This window comes from Triturus cristatus, chromosome 4_2 (assembly GCF_964204655.1).
Source record: "Triturus cristatus chromosome 4_2, aTriCri1.1, whole genome shotgun sequence".
Classification (NCBI taxonomy): domain Eukaryota; kingdom Metazoa; phylum Chordata; class Amphibia; order Caudata; family Salamandridae; genus Triturus; species Triturus cristatus.
Window position 1 is genome coordinate 321982945 of NC_140586.1, and position 23333 is coordinate 322006277.

Below are 23333 nucleotides of genomic sequence, written 5' to 3' on the forward strand. Positions count from 1 at the left end.
ATTATGGAAAGGATATATCTTTGTGTTTAGGACTACGGTCCCGCAAAGAACAACTGACCTAACTGTCACCCCTGAGGCATGATGGGATATGGAAGTCAGGGCTGCCTTAAAGGCACGGTGCCAGTTTTTACCTGTACAGGGCTTTTTAGTCTCTATGGTATTATATTGCAATGCAGCCTGCAGGCTGGCAATGTGTTGTGCATCTGTGTTTTTCCACAGTTTTTTCTCTTTATTTTTTGCTTTCTCATGAGTGTTTACCTCATTAAAAAAAAAAAAAAAAAAAGAGATTTAGGTGTATTGTTATACCTTTATATATACATATATATATATTTGTGTTATTGGATGTGTATATTTACATTGCCTAGCCTTTTATGGGAGCTGCATTTGCTTGGAAAAAATGATATATGTTTATACATATACAGAGCTGTATATATGTATGTTTTTTACATATATAATTTTATTATTTCCGGGGTCCCCGCACATGGGCGGGAATATTCAGTGCTTATGACTTTGATGAGGATACCCCTGGAAGAGAACTAGGATTACAGGTAAGTAACTTACCCGAGTGTGCTACACACAAAGAAAAACTCTGCTGTATTGAACATGACTCATCCCCTCTGTGCTATAGTTTCCACACAGAAGTTGGTACTCTTCACACAGTCTAGCACAGAGTTTTAAAAAAGCTCTGAGAAACAGTAGAAATTACCTGCAACAAAGTGATGTGTTCCTATGTTTTGCTTCATCCACATATTTTTATTTTAAATAGAACAGACTAACTCTGCTTCTGTAGTAGGGGATCTCTGTGTATAGTCATAATCTATGAATAGTCCCGCCCATGTGCGGGGACCCCGGAGCAATCAAAAATATCTCTTAAGCTGTCCTGCATTTGCAAACCTGCAAAGACACTTAAGAGACAGACAAAATAATACAGCCTAATAACAATATGGCTGCACTGGCCAGCACTTCCTCTGAAGTGAACACAAAAGCCAAAATAAAGTTTAAATGTCATTTTTATTCACATCTGACATGTTCCTTTATTATCTCACACTCCCTTCACCAAAATCCCTTTAAACAATAGAGAGGAAGGGGTGGACAGACAAGCCCTATAGGCTGTCATTATGTGTCTGCTAAAGGGATACCGTGCCTTTAAGGAACTCTCCAGAGACCCCCGGTATCCCAGGATGCACAGCCAAAGCAAGTTACTTTCAGTTCTTTTTTTCCGGCTCCTGCTAGCAGGACCCAGGAGCATTGAGCTCTAACCTTTTGGGTGGTTTTTGTGACTAAAATTGGTTTTTTCTTGATAAAAGTTTGTTCATTCGACGTCTAGAGCCTTTCTCTGCTGCTTGGTGCAGTTTGACCCACTCTCTTTTCAGCAGCATGGCTTTATTTGATAAATGCCCTGAGTGTGGGGGGGAAATGGGCAAGACGGACCCACATGATGTCTGTATTCTCTGCTTATCATCTTCACATGTCCCTGCTACATGTGACATCTGCAAGACCTTCTCCAAGAGGACCCTGAGAGACAGAGAGAAGATTAGCCTTCAGGGACAGGAGAAGCAGAGAACAGGTGGGACTTCGGGGCATGGAGGATCTCATTCCCCTTCCTCTGCCCATGCTTCAGCCCCTGGAGGGACCTCTGGGCAGAAAAAGGAGCAGAAACGACACCTACCGGCTGGTAGATCGCGTTCGACATCGAAGGCGACGACGGCGAGAGGTAAAGCACCGGTGTGTTCGCCGTCGATCCAGGGCTCTGGATCTCGGCGTTCTCGACGTTCGACGTCGAGAGAGGGGCCGGCGAGACCTAGGACTAGGTCGCCGTCGAGGATTTCGCAGTCTACGTCGACACACCATCGACGTCGTACCGAGCCCCACAGACAGCGCAGCTCGCCGTCGAGGCGAACCCGCTAGTCTCCTTCGCCGTCGGCTCATGGATCGACGCCGACGCCGAGACACCGGTGAGGCGAAGGAGATCGCCGTCTAGGTGAAGGAGATCGCCGACGACGTCGAGAGGCTCTCCGTCGACCCGCCGTTCGCCGTCGAGGGGCCACCATTCGACGCCGAGGGGACGCAGTTTGCGGTAAACGGTGAGAAGCCGTACGAGGTCGACGCTCAGTTCGCCGTCGAGGACATCTGGTAACACTTCTTCGGGGATTACGATATCCAGTCGTGGATCTAGGAGAAGAGGACGCTCCCCCTCGTTTACTTCAGCACGGGATAGACCCGCCAAGAAGAGAAGGGTGGACGGAAGTCCGGACAGTGCTGGTCCGGGTTCTCCTGCAAGGAGTGATGGAGCTCCGTAGCCTCTCCCTCAGCCGCTGCCTCAGAAGCCTCCTCCGCCTCCTCCTTCTCCTCCTCCTCCTAAGCGACCTACGCCACCTCCGCCACCACAGCTCCCGCCATCTCCTCGGCTACCGGTGGTTCCTAAGACCCCACGCAGACTGAGATCACACTCTCTATCTCGCCGAAGGTCACGGAGCAGACACAGATCGTCCACTCACACAAGGCATGGCCGACGGAGATATAGATCTCGTTCCAGAGGCACGAGGTATACGGACTCTTCGGGCAATGGATGGCTTTCCCCCACGTTGTCGGAAACACCGCCTACTAGAATCTCGCCGGTGGATGATATTGCCACTTTCCAGGATGTACTGATGAGGGGGGCGGCGAAATTGGGAATCTCAGTGGCAGTACCGGTTCCCACTACCTCTGTGATATTTGAGACCTTGCACAAGGCTCACCTATCACGCCCCCTCCTTCCTTTGGTTCCAGGTTTGGGGGAACCAGCCATGGAGGTCTTCTTGACACCAGCCGTGGTGAAGTCTGCTCCCTCACGGTTGCAGAAAAAGTACAGGGCCCCGGATTCGGACCCGGCGTTCCTCAGGGTGGGCCCTCCCCCGGGTGGGCCCTCCCCCGGACTCTGTCATTGTGGTTGCGGCTCGGAAACAGCACTCCACGACGCCCTCTTCAACGGCTCCTCCGGATAAGGAGAGTTGCAAGATGGACTCCTTGGGGAGGAGAATGTGCTCTACGTCGGCCACGACTATGAAGGCTGCTAGCGCCTCCGCTCTGCTGGGTCGCTATGACCGATCGCTTTGGGACTCCCTGCAACAGTTTGCTGCCTCCCTACCTAGGGATAAACGGGAGGACTTCCAGGAGGTGTTGAATGAGGGCATGATGGTCTCCAACCAGATCATCAGTGCAGCGGGGGATGTATCGTTGCTGGCGGCCCATGGGTACTGTCATGGAGTACACATGAGGAGACATTCCTGGCTGAGACTTACCTCTCAAGCCTGAAGCGCAGCAAAAGATTGCTAACTTGCCTTTCTCTGGCACGACGTTGTTCGGGTCTCATGCGGATGACGAAATGGCCCGCATGAAGGCCGAAGCAGAAACCCTGAAGGCCGTATGGTTGGAGAAACCCAAGGAACAGAAGAGACCATTCCGTTCCTATGGTAGGCGTTCTTCTAAGCAACGCGGACAAGGGCGTCCGTCTGGTCACCAACAGCAGCACCAGCAACAACAACAGTTCCCGAGGCAGTCCTTTCAAAAGCGCCAGCGGGGCAGAGGGCAACATCAATGCTCGTCGGGGACCAAGGGCCCGGCCGGGTCGAAGCCCTGAAAGGTCACTTCCCCCCCCACCGGAGCGGGTAACGGATGAGGGGGAAGTATTCAATACTACCTGGCAGAGTGGAGAACAATAACTCGGGACAAGTGGGTGCTGAATATTGTTTGCAATGGGTTCAGTCTTCGTTTCACCAGCCCGCCTCCACAGATTCCACCAGTGCGCTCTCCCTACATGGTACGAGAGCTCCAGCGGGTGGCGGACATTCTGTTAAAGAAGAAGGCGATAGAGGCTGTTCCTTTGAGGCAAAAAGGAAAAGGTCTTTACTCAAGGTTCTTTCTCGTCAGAAAAAAGGACAAGAACGAGTTCAGGCCTACTTAAGGCGAGTCCCTCCTGAAACCGCCCCTGACAGGGTAGCTGCGTGAGCGCTCTGCGCGCATGTGCTCTTACCTCTGTGATTTTTAATAACTTTTGTGTGTCATTTGTTTGTTTATCTGTTTTTAGATAGCGCCCTTTACCTGCACTTTAATTGGCCCCCGCACTGCCGTTTTGGCGGATTTGGCTCTGGGGTGGGTGACCTGTTCGTTTTGGCAGCCATCTTGGAGTGGGGTGTGTGGATAGAGGTGTCTCTACCCTCCAGCGCTTCAGTGCGCAGGAGCAGCCTGGGAACACCTACTTAAGGCGAGTCCCTCCTGAAACCGCCCCTGACAAGATAGCTGCGTGAGCGCTCTGCGCGCATGTGCTCTTACCTCTGTGATTTTTAATAACTTTTGTGTGTCATTTGTTTGTTTATCTGTTTTTAGATAGCGCCCTTTACCTGCACTTTAATTGGCCCCCGCACTGCCGTTTTGGCGGATTTGGCTCTGGGGTGGGTGACCTGTTCGTTTTGGCAGCCATCTTGGAGTGGGGTGTGTGGATAGAGGTGTCTCTACCCTCCAGCGCTTCAGTGCGCAGGAGCAGCCTGGGAACACCTACTTAAGGCGAGTCCCTCCTGAAACCGCCCCTGACAAGATAGCTGCGTGAGCGCTCTGCGCGCATGTGCTCTTACCTCTGTGATTTTTAATAACTTTTGTGTGTCATTTGTTTGTTTATCTGTTTTTAGATAGCGCCCTTTACCTGCACTTTAATTGGCCCCCGCACTGCCGTTTTGGCGGATTTGGCTCTGGGGTGGGTGACCTGTTCGTTTTGGCAGCCATCTTGGAGTGGGGTGTGTGGATAGAGGTGTCTCTACCCTCCAGCGCTTCAGTGCGCAGGAGCAGCCTGGGAACACCTACTTAAAGCTCCTCCCCTAGCGCAGCGGGATCGCGCAGCGGGCGTGTCCTCGCGTGGCCGGAGTCGTGCCAGAGTCCTGCCCGTCTGCGCCCGTCCGCGCTAAGGACGCACTGGCCGTCGCGGTACTCTGTGCAAGGACTATCATACCATCCTGGGTCCACCATGCTGACGTACTCGCGGGATTGCCTGTATGCCATCGGTCAGGTAAGCCGCTGCTGCACCCTTCTACCGGTACACCCATTGCGTGGCCCATATCATTGCCCTTGTAATGGGTGGGCTCTCGATTCTCCGCATCCTCTTCCAAGGTTTATTTCCGCGGAGACCCGCCGTACTACAGACACTCGCACTACTCTGAAGATCTTGAATTTAAACGTTAGGTCTGCGCTGAAACACTATCAGCATATTTATGACCTCATTAAGGAGGAAGCTCCAGACGTATTTGCCATGACGGAAACATGGCTACAGGACGCTGATACCGCTATTACTAATCTAGCCTGCCCACCCGGCTATTCTATGTATACTCTGAATAGGCTGTCTAGGGGTGGAGGTATCGCGTTAGTGGTAAAATCTATCTACCCTTGCGTCTGGGGTGCCCTAGACATCTCCGGGTGTGAAAGCGCCATGTTCAAGGTCTCGGTCAGCCCTGAGTTTACCCTGTCCGGGATGGTCGTCTATCGCCCACCCGGCAGTGAGGTGGCGTTTAGAAATGCTTTCCCTGACACTGTTGGCCCTTTGGTTGCCGACTGTGCCAACTTCTCTATCATGGGTGACCTAAACTTACATTTCGACACCCTCTCCGGCTTGACAGTGCGTTCCATCTCTTCTGACCTGGAGGCCTTTCAACTTCCCCAGATGGTTTCCCAGCCTACCCATCTGGGGGGGCATATTTTGGATCCCCTGTTTACCAATCTGTTGGGGATCCAAATTACCTCTGTCTCTCCGGTGGAATGGACAGACCACTTTTTGGTGTCCATCCTCTGCCCGGTCTCGGCCACTCCTTCCATCTCTACGGCTAGAAGGGTCCAGAAGAGGGCTTGGAAAAAGCTTCGGCTAGAGGACTTTCATCGTCTTCTATTAGAGGAGCCGCTGGGTCCTTTGACGGATGTGGAAAGGGGGTATGACCTCTTCTGTTCATGGATAACTAGGGCCTTGGACTCTCTGATACCCATCGTTTCAACTAAAATCAATCCCAGAGAGTCGAGTCCCTGGTACGATGGCACTCTTCGGGCCCTAAAGGGTGCCTGTAGACGTGCAGAGAGGGCTGGGAGGAAAACCTATGGGGCTGATCTAAAAGCTGCATACGCCAAGTCCGTTAAGCTCTACCATCGAGCTATCTGCCGAGCCCGTGCGGCTTTTTATGCCATCGAATTCCGGAACAGTCCGAATCCGTCAAAAGCTATCTTTAAGGCCGTAAAAGATCTCACAGCGAAGCGGACTACCTCCATGACCGTGAGCTCCCTTTCCCATTGTGAATCCCTTGCATCTTACTTCTTGGGGAAGGTCCAAGCTATATATAGGACATTCCCTAGCATAGGGTTCACTGAGGAAAGTATAAATGGGGTCCATCATCAGACTACACTGCTTGTTTTCCCCCCCTTTACCTTGGATGGTTTTGACAAACTTGCGCTGCAAGTCAAATCTGGGTCCCCATCCGATCCAGTAAGGCCTGCTCTCTTCCGAGATCAGGCTTTTATGGGGCGTACAGCCGTATGCTCCCTTATCAACCTCTCCTTGGAAACGGGAATCGTTCCATCTAAGTGGAAACAAGCTGTGGTGTCCCCGATCATTAAAAAGCCTACCCTGGACCCTTCCAAGCCTGAGAGCTATCGCCCCATCTCGTTGTTACCCTGGCCAGCCAAAATCACGGAGGCCCACGTCAACCTGGCCCTGTCTGAACATCTGACTCGGACCAATGCCCTCGACCCCACACAAAACGGATTCCGTGCAAGGTTGGATGCTGGTCAAACGGCGGCACTTATCTTGTTAGATCTTAGCGCCGCCTTTGATACGGTAGACCACAGCATCCTCCTGCGTCGGCTCGAGGAGACTGGCATTGGCGGTCAGGTGTTGCAATGGTTCCACTCCTTTTTAGATGACCGCTCCTTCTGTGTTGCCATCCCTCCCTTCAAGTCCAACTACCAACCACTGGCCATGGGGGTTCCGCAAGGGTCCTCGCTGAGTCCCACGTTGTTTAATCTTTACGTGAGACCGCTGGCGGATGTCGCTAGGCAGTGGGGCCTTACTTTGGTCTCATATGCTGACGACACTCAGCTGGCGGTTACTCTCAGTGGGGATGCGGAGATTGAGGCCCCCAGGTTTCAGTCCGGACTGAAGGCGGTGGCTAGTTGGCTGACAGGCAATTGCCTTCAGCTAAACGCCACTAAAACAGAGGTGGTGGTCGTCGGGAAGGGAGTGGAGCTGTGGGGTGACCACTGGTGGCCCTCAGAGTTGGGACCTACTCCGATCCCGGTATCGGAAGTGAAAAATCTGGGGGTATGGCTGGATGCGGGCCTCTCCTTTGCAGGCCATACTAAAAGAACCGCGGCCTGTTGTTTCGGTCTCCTGAGGGGCTTGAGACCTGTTCTCAAGTTCTTTGACGCCCCGACCAGGCAGCTGGTGATCCAGGCTACTATCATCTCCCGCCTGGATTATGCCAGCTCTCTCCTGGCTGGGGCTAACCAGGCTGAACTAACCCGCTTACAACGGGTTCAGAATGCTGCGGCGAGGGCGATCGTTGGCTTGCCCAGATTCTGCTCAGTTACAGGTGTCCTTCGCTCCCTACACTGGCTTCCGGTTAGGAAGCGCATCCTCTTTAAGGTATTGTGCCTTGCTTTTAAAATCTTGCGAGGTACAGGCCCGGAAATCCTGTCGAGTTGTCTGTCTTTCTATGTCCCTGCCCGTAGCCTTCGCTCTCAGGGTCTGGCCCCTGCGGTGGTTCCCAGATTCAGGCTTAGCCGCATGGGAGGACGCTCGTTCAGGGTAATGGCTGCGTCAGCATGGAACTCCTTGCCTGTTGAAATCCGCTTGCTGGAGGACCTTCTGACTTTTCGGAGGGCCATAAAAACCTTTTTGTTTTAGCTGTCTCTTAGCATTTGTTTTTAGCCTGTGGTTGTGTTACGTGCTACCTTGTCTTTGCGCCAGGACGCTCCTTGGCTGGAGTATCTGTGCGCACAATAAATAGTCGTAACATAACATAACATAACATATTCTGGATCTGCGTCAAGCAAACAAGTGGATCCGCAGAGAAAAGTTCCGTATGTTGTCCCTGCATCAGATTTACCCTCAGTTGCATCGAGGAGACTGGCTGTGCGCCATAGATCTGCAGGACGCTTACTTTCATGTGCCGATCGCACAAAAGCATCGCAAGTTCCTGAGGTTTCTGGTAGGCAACAACCATTACCAGTATACAGTACTCCCGTTTGGTCTGAAGTCTGCACCAAGGACGTTCTCCAAGTGCATGGCAGTGGTGGCAGCACACTTGCGGAAGAACAAAGTGTTTGTGTATCCATACCTGGACGATTGGCTGATCAAAGCTTCCACGTACCAGGAAGCCCAGTGTCATTTCAACAGGACAGCTGCCTTGCTTCATCGCCTGGGACTGCACATCAACATGTCGAAGTCAGTGCCGATCCCTGTGCAGTGTCTCCAGTACTTGGGGGCCTCAGTCAATACTTTGAACGCAAGCGTGTGTCCTTCGGAGGAGAGACGCTTATCTATCCGTTGGGAGGCCCTGCACCTCCTCACAGCCCATTCTCCTACAGTGAGGACGGTGTCCTCTTTACTGGGGTCGATGGCTTCATGCAGCTTTCTCACCCCCAATGCACGTCTGCATATGAGGCCTCTGCAGGAATGTCTGGAGGATCAATGGGACCAGAGACGGGGGCGTTGGGAGGACAAGATTCTTCTGTCCCAACACGCTCTACAGTCTCTGAAATGGTGGTGCTCCTCAGGGAATGCCTGCAAGGGGACTCCCTTTCACAAGGATATTCCGGTCCAGACCATAGTGACCGATGCGTCTCTCCAGGGTTGGGGAGCGCTTTCGGGCCCTCTTCAGATTTAGGGGATATGGTCGCAGACGGAGATGACTTACCACATCAACTTTTTGGAACTCGGAGCAGTACACTTGGCCCTGAAGGCGTTCCATCCTTCCTTCAAGACGCACTCCCTGCTAGTTCAGACGGACAATACTACTACCATGTATTACCTCAACAAGTAGGGGGGCTCCCGTTCACGCACGCTGTCTCGGGAGGCACAGACTATCTGGAATTGGCTGGTGGCCAGGAACCTGACGATCACGGCAACCCATCTGCCGGGAGTGCAGAATGCCCAAGCCGATGCGCTCAGCAGGCTCGTTCAAGAAAATCACGAGTGGGTGCTAAACGACGACGTGCTAAGAGACGTCTTCGCAGAGTGGGGCACTCCGGATATCAATCTGTTCGCTACGGCAGAAAACAGCAAATGCCGCGACTTCGCGTCCAGGTACTACCAACCAGGGACGCTGGGGAATGCCCTATGGATCAGCTGGTCGAACAGCTTTCTCTACGCCTTTCCACCCATTCCCCTGATTCCGGCGGTGCTGATCAAGCTGTCGCAATCCAGAGCCAGAATGATCCTGATTGCGCCGGAATGGCCGAGGCAATGGTGGTTCACCGACCTTCACCGGTCTGTTCTACCACACCGGCGCCTGCCGTGTCGGCCGGACTTTCTCACGAAATTCGGGGGACAGATGGTTCACCCCAATCTCTCGTCCTTGAGTTTGGCAGCATGGCTCCTGAGCTAGTACAGTATGGACACTTGAACCTACCTCAGGACTGTATGGAGATCTTGAAAGAGGCGAAGAGACCGTCCACGAGGACTTCTTACGCCTATAAGTGGAAGAGATTCTGCTTATGGTGCACGGCAAAGGACATTGACCCTACATCTTGTAAAGAAGATGTTATTCTGCCTTTTCTGCTGCAGTTAGCTCAATCTGAGCTTAATTTTCAGTCTATTAAAGTTCATCTCGCAGCTTTGACTGCGTATAGAAAGGGCCCTTCCCAAACCTCATTTTTTCAAATCCCTGTGATTAAAGATTTTTTGGAGGGTTTGCGTAAGGTGTTTCCCCCTGTTAGACGACCTTCTCCACCATGGGAATTGAACGTGGTGTTGTCCAGATTAATGAGGGAGCCTTTTGAGCCTATTCATAAGGCTTCTTTGCAGCATTTGTCCTGGAAGGCTGCCTTCCTTGTGGCCATTACATCGGCCAGGAGGGTAAGTGAGATTCAGGCTCTGTGTTGTCAAGAGCCTTATACTGTATTCCATGCTTCTAAAGTAGTAATGCGTACTCATCCTAAATTTTTACCTAAAGTGATATCTGATTTCCATGTAAATCAAATGATAACTTTGCCTACATTTTTTCAGCATCCCTCCTCTCCGGCGGAGAGGTCTCTGCATTCACTAGATGTGCGTAGGGTGTTGAAATTCTATCTAGATAAGACAAAAGACATCCGCAGGTCGGATCAACTGTTTGTAAATTATGGTTCAGTAAGAACTGGTCTAGCTACCTCAAAACAGTCCATCTCCAGATGGATTATGTCCTGTATTCAGCTTTGTTATCAGAAAGCTAATAAGACGTTAGGGGGTAAGCCTACAGCGCATTCGACTAGGGGCAAAGCAGCGACTACATCTTTGCTTAGGAATGTTCCAATTGCTGACATTTGTAAGGCTGCCACCTGGAAGTCGGTCCATACGTTTACAAAGCATTACTGCCTGGATTCTGATGCTAGGGCAGATGCGCAGGTTGGACAGGCTTCGCTGAGGAATTTGTTTGCACAGTAATTTGTTGGTGTTTGGTTTTTTTACTCCACCGCTGTTTGTTGGTTGGGATGGGCTTGCCATTCTATTCATAGATTATGACTATACACAGAGATCCCCTACTACAGAATGAGTAGTTTCTTACCTGTAACTCCAGTTCTGTGGTAGGGGTATCTCTGTTATAGTCATAAGCGACCCTCCCTCCTCCCCGGTGGAGTAAACTGGCAGTATCAGGCCTGTTATACACCTTCAAAAAGAACTGAAAGTAACTTGCTTTGGCTATGCATCCTGGGATACCGGGGGTCTCTGGAGAGTTCCTTAAAGGCACGGTATCCCTTTAGCAGACACATAATGACAGCCTATAGGGCTTGTCTGTCCACCCCTTTCTCTCTATTGTTTAAAGGGATTTTGGTGAAGGGAGTGTGAGCTAATAAAGGAACATGTCAGATGTGAATAAAAATGTCATTTAAACTTTATTTTGGCTTTTGTGTTCACTTCAGATGAAGTGCTGGCCAATGCAGCCATATTGTTATTAGGCTGTATTATTTTGTCTGTCTCTTAAGTGTCTTTGCAGGTTTGCAAATGCAGGACAGCTTAAGAGATATTTTTGATTGCTCCGGGGTCCCCGCACATGGGCGGAACTATTCATAGATTATGACTATCAGAGATACCCCTACTACAGAACTGGAGTTACAGGTAAGAAACTACTCCTTGTCAAGGTGCAAGAGGTTGTTCCTCGATGTAGTGTTACTCCTTCCCACTTGTGATATAGCTCAATGTTTGCGCATTGCTGGCATTGCAAAATGGAAACACGGTATGGATGAATCCATGTTGCCTGAGAAGCCAATCTGAGGCTAGAAGATATCTACAAAAATATACTGGGTGCGTGGGCCAATATCAAGATATTGCTCTAATCAGCAGCCAGTACAATACAGTTGTGTGCCTTTGTTGTGGCAAAGACTATTCTGTTTGACAGACACAGGGTACCGGATGGAGAAGCGACCTTCCCTGTTGACTGATGTACTTTTTTGTAATGTTTGTATTTCCCGATTTTTATTTTATTTGTAAAACCTACCATTGCAGTACCTATTGTAATTTTCACAGTATAAGTTTATGCTCCACTCTGTTTCAATTACAAAATGTTTTTTTAAGAAACTAATGTGCAAGGTAGCAGGTTTCTTACCAGAGGGTCATTGCAGGGACTACTCCAGGGACTGCAATTTAATGTAGCATAGCCCCTTCATATGTTCAATATGCCTTTGTGAACTGAAATGATCATTGAGGGAAGTGTTCTGTTTCAGTTGATTGCAGATGCTGCCGCTGCAGCTGTTCTTGAACCTCAACCAGATCCTGCTTTGCTTCAGGAAATGCAAGAACTTAAAAACTCCTTTAGCCAGGCTACGGCTAAGACAGCAGCCCTGGAGAGCCAAGCAGAAAATCTACAGAAGGTAAAATTACTATGCATATATTTGTTTCTGTTTGCATTCATCCAGCTTTTATCTTTGTTTATGGTGGAGGTTCTGGCCTCTGGCACAGAGAGGAAGTGCAGAGGGTTACTGTTGTTGTTTAAAGAGCAAAATCTATTTTTGCATTTTTTTCTCCTCATCGAATAGTGTAGATGGTAAGGATTAGTCCATGCATGCACCATTTTTACCCTGATTGTGAATGGCATTTCTCTAATCCTCTAAATGTGTGCCATAAAGCACCAGAAGTTGCGAAACTGTTTAAATCCCCTTCAGATATCACCTTGAATGAGTGAATGAATGAGTGTAACCATAACTGCACATTAACTATTGCAGACATTGTGCACTGTGACCCTTAAGGGTGTCCTGGTGTGTGTGCAAACCTAGCCCTGCCTCTGGTTGGTTGGTTCATTGAGGGGGGCGCTGAGCACTGAACCTTGATCGTAGGGGAGTTTGTGTTTGTGAGCTTCCGAGCTTAGGAAGCTGGTTCTCTATATAGTGCACCAAAACGAGGTACACTGTGCAATGCATCCAGGTAAACCTTTTTTCTTTACAGGGGCAAAAATGATCAGACTAAATACTCTCATGTGGTAGTGTGCGAGCAGTTTTTCTTATCAGAGGGTAATGGTAAGCATTTGTTGTACTTACATGGGCAATTGGTGAGACACATGCTCAAAGAAATCTGAGACCAATTTAGAAAAGAAGTCCTATTTCTATAAAAAGTTTGATACCAAGAACTTTGTAAACGAGTATTTTTTATAATATCGAATTTCACGGGTAAGTAAAATGTTCACTCAAATGCATCTTCAGGCGCACTGCTTACCTATGGGAGAAAAAGCTATACTGCATACAGGTACTTGCAATAGGTTTCTGGGGGTCCCCTTCAGAGCTTAAGGTGGTGGGAGGGTCAAGGTCCAAAGAACCACCAGCAGTTAGTCTTTACCTGCCCTGGAGCATCTGGTGCAGAGGTGCTGGCCGGGTTAGTAGCTTTGAGCGCTACACGAAACCTAAAAACAAGCTGCAGAGGGAGACTTTAGGACAAATCCGGGAACTCCCACTGGGGGCTCAATTCACAAGAAGCCTGGGTGGAAGAAAGCAAAGTCAATCCTCTGGGAACCTGGGCCATGGTGCTCTGGTGCAGAGTGGCTAGGTAGGCTGGGATGGTGTTGCATGTCTTGCCGTTGTCTGTCTCGCTGGTTGAGGGTGCAAAAATCAGGACAGCTGGACCACTCTGGAAGTGGGTCTCTGCGGTGTTGACATCTTTGATGGTGTCCCAGAGTCCGGATTGGACTCAAGCAGGCTTTGGTTGCTGCAAGGGGTCCGGTACCACAGGTATTGGTGCTATGCAGCTTCAGTTGGTGGGGAGATAGCTGCCCTTCTGGAGCTCGGTGATTTCTTCCTGTGTGGTTGTTGCGTTGTGACCAAGAAGCGGCAGCATGGTAAACCGGAGTCTGCTGTTTTGGTGCCTGGGGACTGCAGGGGAGTAGCTCCTCTACTTCAGGGGCCACCTAAATACTCAATTTAGGTGCTTGTCTTACCTAATAGGTGGTAATGGCATCACCCCTGTATTACTCAATTGCAAGAACATTTATAGCCCTTCCCACCCCGCTAGTTCCCAAGGTTCGGTGTTTTGATTACATTGCTCAAAGACAAGGGAACTCTTCGCATTGAATAAAATATCCGCCCCCTCCCCTGCCTTGCCCAAAGGAGATTGCACAAAACAGAATGAAATAAATCAAGGCAACTGGCCGGATGCAGTCTTCGGAGTTGTTTTCAGTGTGCTGTTGCAGCTATTATCTGTGCTGACCCTTGCCTTATTCAACTAGTTCTGTGGATCTTCGAAGTCTAAGATAGTTAAAAGCTGCCCCTGTGCCCTATCGACAATTTCAAACGCGGTGAAGTGTCTAAAAACTTGTTAAATACCCCTGTTCTTTGGCACATCAATAGTGGTTAAGGGGCGAAAGAAGCGCCACAACCTTGAGCAATGCAGGATTAGGGATTAAAATCTACCCGCAATCCTTGGTTAAGTTGGGTGAGAGGTTAAATATTACTAAATACCACTCGCTTTTAGACAAGATGGGGAGGTTACAAAATGCCCCGCCATCTTTTTCTCTTTTTGATGGACCGAGAATTTGTTTTTAGATAAAAGGTTTCCATTTTGTATGTTGAGTAAGGAACCAAATATCTATTCCATAGCTTCTAAATTGGCCTCCTAACCTGGAACTAGTGGAGGGTGTCCTAGGACTGAAGACTACATACATTGTGAAGAACTGGTATTTTATTTGTCAGATGGTGCCCAGACATGCCTGTTTCTTTTTCTCATCTCCCCCATTTTCACCAACATTGTAAGGAGGTGTTTGGTCTGGAGAGCGAACAGAAAACACTCTGCCCTTTGGTACGACAGAGTAGGAAACAAAACTCAAAAATGCTGCCTACTTGTTCGTGGCCAATGTGGTCAGAATAAACATTCAACACAGCCACTGCTTAATTGGCCATGTTTGCGGGTTCAAAGTTATCACCTGTACCCCACTTGAGCTAGGCAAGGGGGCAAACTAGTTGAACCCCGCCGTCTGGAAAGCAGGTGTGGCAGACAAACCCCCCCTCTAGAGCAAGGAAAGAGGACTCTAAACTCTGTCCCATCCCCCCAACTTGCCCCCCTCAAATACAACACACTGGCCTGCCTTTTCAAAAACAAAAATCCAATTAAGGATTTATTGAATTGCGTCCAGCTGGACGCAACTGGATCCCCAGTCGTTAATAACTTGGACTAGGACTGTGAAGGAATGTTGGAAGTACACCAAGTTCCATGGTTGGGACCTGTGTTTTCATGGGGGGTTTTAGGTTCAGAGACATTTTTACTGCTTCCGGTGCAAACCAAGTTATCCAGTCTTGCAAAGTAAGCTGGAGCCAATTAAGAGGGTGCTGTCCTAGTAAGGTTGCTACATAGTATTATTTGTAGAACTTCAATTTACTTTTAGACCTTATAGTAAAATGCAGGCTGGTATTAAGCATTCCAGTGATCGCGAGGACTGTCCCAAAAGAGAAAATTAGTTATCGGTCAAGTGTTGTAGAAAAATGCCTCAAAACATAGCTATATTTGAAGGTATGGTGCTGACGAGGCCTAGTGTTTGAGTGTTAGCTGTTGTGTTGCTTCTAACTTTTTTGTCCTCTGTTGCCTTCTATTGCCTTCTGTGCTTTGCCTGCTCAACTTGGCTTCCCAGAAAGAGTTTGGGGGTGGAGGGGGTGTTGTTAAAGGGAGTAGTGTGATGGGCGTGATCCATATGGGGTATATTTATCCGAGTGAGCTCCCTCATGGTCGAAAATGTTTCCAGAGTCTAAAGGCACTTCAGTGCTTCTTAAGTGATATAACAAGATTTATAGTAAATATAAAGAAGTATGCCGTTCCTCATGAAGTGAAATGAAAAAAGGCCAAAAAATGTTGAGTGAGTTAGTAAAGTCAGGAAGAGTTACCTCCTTTAGGAAAAAGACCCTCACACATCCAGCAGGCTTGATGTCATATTTCGTCATCAGGCGACCCAGATGTCATGTTTCATCATCAGGTCTGCTCAGAATCGGGGAGGCGCTGCAATCCCCGATCGGCGACCAACGTGGCGCCTTTTAATGGAGATCTTTTTTCCTTTATGCCGGTTGGTGCAGTGCGGGTGAGGGCCCAAGAAGTAGTGTGTACTGAAAGATATTTTTAAAATAAGTAGTTAAAACCCTAAATAACAAAAGTTTAATAAAGTAGGTCCCACTCTTAATTAAAAAAGAACAAGTGCGTAACCCTACAGTGAAGGTGTCTGGTTTACGCTGTAATGGTCAGTGGTCAACCTGTTTCTTGCAAAGGCTAGATTTAACCGCAATTCTTCAGGACCAAAAAGGGAAAGAAAATTCACACACTTACTGGTAGTGGTAGCACCTCCTAAAGCACTTACCACTATTACAGCACCCTAATAAGTGGTTACGAACGTGGATAAAATTCAAAGCACCCTATAGTGATGTCTTGTAGGTTTCAACGGGTAGGCGCTGGATTCTAACACTGAATAGTGCAGTGTTATATGTCCGTAGTGTGGGACACTTCGAATCCTACCCAACGTCCGCGCCGGCCCGGGAGATTTATAACATTAACTTGTCAAACAAACCACTGATCATTCTCTGTCAAGACCACAAGAAAAGGCCTTCACAATGGGCCATAACGTTAGGGTATCCTTGTCATCTGAAGAAGTTGCTGTGTACTTGCATTGAGGCAGACTGTGGTCCTTTCAGGGCCCAATAGTGCTGCATTTTAGGAACAGGATGAGACCTACAAGTATACGAGTACCCCGGTTCCTATACCAGGTGGGTAAGATATGGTTTACAGCTGTAATTGTATTAGAACTAACCCTGGCTTAATGGACCAGAATTGATGCACAGTTGCCATCTCGGCTTGAGACCCTACTTGAGGGAAAGAGCCTGGTCAAGATGAAGGGTTTCTTTGCCCATCGGTTTAGTGTGTCCCAGATTCAAGTAAACTAGAAATCAGGAAAAAGGCCTGTATGAGGCCCGAGTGTATGAAACCTACTTGGTGAGGTAGTAACCCTGCTTTGTTAATTTGGCAAGGCAAGCTTTTCTTATTTGAGGTAAACAGGATATTATATCAATTTTGTAAATAGTTACCTTCGGGGAGGAGGGGTCCTTGCACTGAAAAGCATAGTCCTTCACTAGCAGTAACTCAAGGAGTTGGATATTCATGTTCCTCCTACAGTCACTGTTCGAGCTTTCAAAGTAGAAATACATTTGTAAAATGAATTGTTGAAAACTGACTTTTAATAATGAAATACTTCCATGAATGATTGGCCTGATGAAGTCCCATGGTAGGGACGAAACACATTGGCTGGGCTAACACCTTGCATTTTTGCAAATAAAAAGAAGGTTGGGATAATACCTTGCAGGTTTGCAATCCAAAGGACAAGAATAAAAGAATAGAAAGCATCCTTGTCCTGTATACTATTTTTGAGGGATTGAATGTGGACCTTCGTGACCATCACCCAGTAATACAATTTGTGAACTTGTCAGTATAAAATAATGATTACTAGTTATTTGGAGTGCTGTCCCTTAACTTGTTTTGTTGACAGTGATTTATTATAGGAGGTTTGTGGGCAGTTGGACCTGGGAGAGAGAGAAGGAGCACCCATAGTGGGATAAATTGAGTAATAAACCAGTGTGATGAGGTAGAGCCACTACTGCCAATATTATTTCTGCTTTTTTGGCATTTATCTTCAAAGTTGTAATGCAGCCTATGTTGTATACTCTCACTTAAAACAAGTGTTCTATGCTTCACCCTGATAAAATTTAAATATAGGAACAACCGGTGAAGAGGGGGCGGTGGAAGGGGTGTGGTTGTACCATTTTCAAAAAACCTCAAATCTGTGCCCTGAATTGGTATGGATCACTGTCGGTCATTTGCTTTTGATGATCATAGAGGTGCTGGAGGAAACCTAGTAAATGTAGTAAGTTGTCGACCAGGGTATGTTTCCAGTTCTTTATTTGATAAATGTGTTAATGTTTTATGCAGACAATCGGTGAAAAGGAAGCAGAATCTAAATCTCTTCATGACCAGGTGGCTCAGTTGCATTCAGAGGTGACTCGCCTCCAACAAGACTTGCAGAACAAGACTACCCAAGAAGAGCAGCTCCGGCAGCAGGTGTCTGAGAAGGATGATAAAACTAGGAAAACTCTGCTCGCTGCGAAGTCCAGAATTGCACAGTTGACTGGTAAGTGCTAGCCAGGTACATTGTCTATTCGGTAATTGTTTTTTATCTCATGTAAGCAAATAATATCATATTAGCAGGGATTCTATTGGAAACGTTTATACTATCATGGAATCTTTGTCAGGGGAACATCCCCTGCTGTGGTCTGGGCTTTGTACCGCCACCTCAGTCTAGTGTTGCATTTTGTAAAATCAAGTTGTGTGAGAGAAGCATTAACCTTTAGGAAGTTTCAGAGCTTCAGAAGAGTGCTGGGCAGTGTTATCATTTAAATAAAGGGGGCATCTATTGGCGTAAGTCACTCACTATAAAGCAGCAAACCTTGTGCCTAGTTGGTGCATGGCTTTTACAGTATTAGTTAATTACTAAATTATAATTATGCAGAAGCATGGATTTGCTTAAATTACTATAATTTTCGGGCACACCATTTTCCAATTAGGTATTTGATTTTGTGAGTACCCTTATTATGTAAGACGTAAATTGAATCCGATTCCATCTTATTCAGTCTACATTTGTGGCTTTTCGAATGGGCTGAATGTTGAATGAATTAAAAAGTTTGAGAGAAAAGACTCCTGTGGCTAAGTTATGTCCTCTCTAGTGAACTATGCTTTGTGAAATTGAACGAAAGCATTTGTGGCATCTTTATGCTGTAAAGGAGTAATATTGTTTTGAAACACTAATGCTGCATGGTGTCTAAGTTTGTGTTGACAGAACGTGTTTCCATTCTTTCCCTTTGTCCGCCTTGGGTGTTTAAGCGGCTTACCCAGCTCACCCATCCCCCTATCACAGTTCATGAGCTGTGTTCATGGAATGCCTTGGGAAGTGTTAAGATTCCAGGTCTAACTGCTCGTTTTATTCTTTTGTCGGCGAAGGCCAAGTATGTTCTTGCTGAATGGAACAATACATTGATGGTTCTCTGAATAGCAGGTAGGACTAGAACCCTCGGGCCTCTAGGAAAGTCCACTCTTGGTGGAAATAGCCCAACAGAATGGTACATGTGATCGAACGCTGGAAGAAAGTTCTTAAGTGCATCACCTGGTAGGGCTCAGTGCATCACACTCATCCGCACATTACATGCCATTCGATCATCACAATTTAATTGTTTTACCTTGGCGTGCATTTATTTAGACTAGTTTTAAGTTTCCTCACAGATTTGTATTTCATACAAGTTTTTTTCAATCCCAATGCATTTTTCCTTTTTTTCCTCAAAATACTTTGATTTTCACAAGGTATACAGAAAGCATATAGGGTAAGCAAGGGTGTCCAAGGCAAAGTTTACATGTGCATACTTAGCGTGAGAGTAATGCGCCTTTATGGATACCATGAGCCTAAATCGGGCGACCAATGGTAGAAGAAAAAGGTAAGGCAAAGGAAGGGAAAAAGGAAAGAAAAGGAGTGGAGGAGAGAGGGGGAGCCACGACTGGGCGAGCTGTAATATCGATTTCCATATCTATGCATATTTTGGTTCACGGGGTGCCAGATATTGGCAACTTTACATAATATGGCGCTCTAGTACCTGTAACAATGAATATTTCACTTAAATACTATTATTCAGATGGAACGACAGTAAGGTCACCAGATATGGCTCCGTGGTGAGGACTTGTTCATGGGGGTTCATAAGAGTCTAGAAACAAGTCTAAGGAGTTCCACAGCGTCCTGGATGATGGTTTCCATGGAGAGCTTTGTAATGCTATGTTGTCTGCCCCTCTGAGATTGATGATCCAGTTTATCCAGCTCTTATATGAAGTCTTACCCGTGTCCTTCCAGTTGGCCAGAACCATTTTCACTGCCGAAGTTAGTAACCGGTCAAGTAGATCTTTGTCAGAATCATTTCTCAAGTTTGTGCTTATACAGGCCGTGGGCAAATTGAAGGAGTCTCTGACAGTAGTACACTTAAACACACCTTTTATGAAGGCAAAGATTTTGTCCCAAAATGATTTAAGAACAGTACACTGAAAGATGAGGTGGGCTAAATCCCCTGTCTCCCGATTACAGTTCCAGCATGTTGCATCTTTTCTGAACCCTAGTGCAAATAAACGGGCAGGGGTCCAAAATGCCTTGTGTAGTAGCCAGTATTTGGTTTGGGAGAGAACCGGGGAGATCTTATTTCGTGAGACGGATCTCCATATTGAGGGCCATTCCTGTTCCTTTGGTGGCTCTGGGGGCAGTTGCCCCCAAAAGGCTATAACTTTATCATTAAGTTTAGAGGGTTTTGGGCGGAGGAGTTTGTATATCTGCGAGACCTGGTGGCCCAGTTTGTTAATGTTTGTCACAAATAAGGAGATTGATGGATGGACGGTAGATAATATGGATTTTGTAAGGGCCGATCTTATTTTTAAGAAGTTGTAGAACTCAATGTCCGCAAGGCCATACCTCGCTTGGAGGTCTGAGAATGTAATTGGTTATGTGTTTTCTAGTTGATAAAGGAAGAGGATTCCTTTCTTAATCCATGTGTCTAGGGTTAGGCTTTTGCCTTAGTACTTTATCTTGCTATTGGTCCAGAGTGATTCCAATTTAGACCCTTTAATACTATGCTCCAGCTTTTTATCGACCTGAAGTAATGCTTTTTTTGTGTAATTAAAAATGGAATTTGAGGTATGTAGGTATAGTCTATTTGTTAGAAGTGCAAGGGGGCTTAGGTTAATAAGAATGGCCCTCTCTACCTCTAGCCATGCCGGGGTGTAGCCGGTAGGTGGAGTAATCCAGTATGAGCCTTGTTTCGCCAGGAACGCCAGCTGGTATAGTCTGAAATCCGCTAAGTTCACCCCTCCTAGTGTTTTATCTAGTCTTAATTTTTTGATACTCATCCTTGCTTTTTTTCTGCGCCAAAGGAATTTAGATATGAGGATATCTATTTTGCAGTGGAAGTCGTCTGTAAGAAGGAGTGGGAGCATACTGATGAGGCAGTTAATCTGGGTGATCATCATTTTGATAGTCTCGATTCTCCCCCACCACGTAATGAATTTTGGTGACCATGATTCCAGAAGCTTCTTTATTTTCCCTAGTAATGTTTTCTCATTCTGGTGTTAGGGTATCTATCCTGTTGCTCCCAAATTTGATGTAGCCTGTTTGCCATGTTAGCCCAGACTCTCCCAGGATATCCCTCGTACAGTGGATGTTTAATGGTTTGAGTTCTGATTTCTCTCTAAGTTTGTACCCTGAAAGGCCGGAATATCTAGCTATTGTGTCCATCAGGGCAGCAATTGATGCCCTCGGTTGTTCTGTTACAATTAGTATGTCGTCTCCGTAGGCGGCTAGTTTTATTTGGATGCCATTGATATCCACCCGCTTAATGTTAGTGTTTGATATGATGTCCCTGAAAAGGGTCCCAATGCTAGTAAAAATAAGGATGGAGATAGTGGGCATCCCTGTCTAGTACCTTGTTGTAGTGTGAAGGGCTCAGAGAGCAAGTCATTAACGACAATACGGGCTGATGGGTTTCCATAGAGGGCCATAACCATACGTAAATAGTCCTCAACTAGATTGAAAGATTGCATGCAGCGTCCCAAGAATGCCCAGGAAACCCTATCGAAGGCCTTCTCGGCGTCTAAGGTGATGGTTACTGCTGGTTCAGCCTTAACGGCGGCATGCTCTATGATGTGGCACAGTAGGTGGGTGTTATTGTTAGACATGCAAGTACGGAGGAAGACTACTTGGGAGTTACTTATTAGTTTTGGTAGGGCCGAGTTGAGTCTGACCGCTAAGATCTTAGCGTATATTTTGCAGTCTACGTTAATCAGTGATATAGGCCTATAGTTTTTCGGTGAGAGTTGGTCCTTCCCCCTCCTTCGGAATGACTATTATGTTAGCTTCCGTCATAGTGTATGGCGTGGACCCTTTAGATGTTGTGTAGTTAAAAACTTGTTTCATGGTTGGTTTTAATTGGTCTAAGAAGGTTTTGTAAAAAGAGGCTGTGAACCCGTCTGGGCCAGAAGCTTTGTTGTCTTTTAGGGATTTGACTGCCTTTTCAATCTCTGTATAGTTAATTTCCTGTCCTAGTTCAATTTTCTCTTCTATGTATAGTTGCGGCAAGTCGGGTTTTTTGAGGTTTTCGGTACAATCTTATAAGTTTAGGGGCTGGTCATTCTTATAGAGTTCCTGATAGAATTCTTTGAAGGTTCTAAGGATGTCTTTGTGTTTAGTGCGTCTTTTATTGTTAGGGTTGTAATGGATGAGATGACGAACTGGTTCCGTTTGTGTTTGAGATAGGAAGCAAGCAGTTTCCCCACTTTGTTAGCCTTGCATAGGTTAAGAGCTTTATATTTATTAATCCATAACCCTGCCCTCTGTTAGGATTTTGTTGTATTCATATTTGTTTTGTGTTAGTGATGTGAGGAGCTCGCTATTGTGTAGGGAAGTAGCGTGGGACTGCTCCGAACTTTTGATCTCCTGTTCAAGTTGGCTTAGTCTCAGGTTGGTACTCTTGTTGATTTTTGTCTTTATTCCAATTATTGTACCCCTGATGGTGGCCTTCAGTGCATCCCAGAGCGTATTAGTGCTAGTCTCTAGAGTGTTGTTGTGTTTAAGGTAGTCTATTATAGCCTCCTCGACCTTTTTTTATATCCGCAGGATCCGAAAGTAGATTGCTGTTAAAGCACCATCTCTTTGGCACAGCTTCATTATGACACCCAGCCAGTTTTAGGCTAATACACGAGTGGTCCGATACCAGCCTTGGGGCTATGTCCGCTTGGTCAAACGTGTGTATTTCTTGGGAAACATTCTGATCACGAGGTTGGAAGGTGGATTTATTTTTTGCTCCTGTGTTCTGATCAGCTGGGATGGATTCCTCGATCAGTGCAAAGTGAACTAACTTGAGGAGTGATCTTCCTCTACAATGTTGTCCTTTCAGTCTAGAAAGTGAATTAATTACCTAGATTTGTAGAAACGAAACCAAGTCCTGTATTCAGTTCGCTTAGTCCCGTAAACGTCAGGACTTTGTAACAAAGAGTTACCACTAGTTGGTCTTGTGATTGGCTGTAGTCTGTTGATCCCTGGTCTTGCTTATTGTCTGTCGGGGGAAGAAGGGTTCCTGTGTGCCTATTTATGTTATCTTTTCCTCTTCCTTTTCCTAAAGAGGGAAACCTAGTTATCGATGGTGGGAAGACATTATCTTGTAATGGGGCCTGGAGTTAAACACAAGGTTGTGATGGCTGCCACTAGTTGAGGGGCCCTACCAGTATACCAGAGCCTGGAAATGATGCCCCCTATTGGCTTGGAACGTTGTACACCGCTCTGGGTCTTAGTATTCACTACTAGTGCGCCATTCATCTAAATTGAAAGTCTAATCCTGGGTGTCTCTGTGCCAACTTTGATCTTATTCTGTGTTAAATCTCTATTCTCAGTAATGGTTTTAATGTTGGATCTCAATTAGATTGTCAAAGATGCATGGCTCATTTTTATGAACAGATCAGTCAGTTGCACATGTATAGCCATGACATCCGATATCAATCTTTCGTAAAGGTTTGGTCTGCTAAGAAAAACCTAGATTCATTCATT

General features: G+C 46.9%; 1 protein-coding gene across 8 annotated transcripts in view; it reads left to right on the forward strand.

Moving 5' to 3' along the window:
• Nucleotides 1–23333, forward strand: part of TPR (translocated promoter region, nuclear basket protein) — a 645150-nt gene that overhangs the window by 267098 nt on the left and 354719 nt on the right. For all 8 annotated transcript variants that reach the window (XM_085601673.1, XM_085601674.1, XM_085601677.1 and 5 more), the window contains exons 32-33: nt 11929–12075; nt 17645–17843. In XM_085601673.1, coding sequence (XP_085457799.1) covers nt 11929–12075; nt 17645–17843 — 346 coding nt within the window. The remainder of the gene's footprint in view (nt 1–11928; nt 12076–17644; nt 17844–23333) is intronic.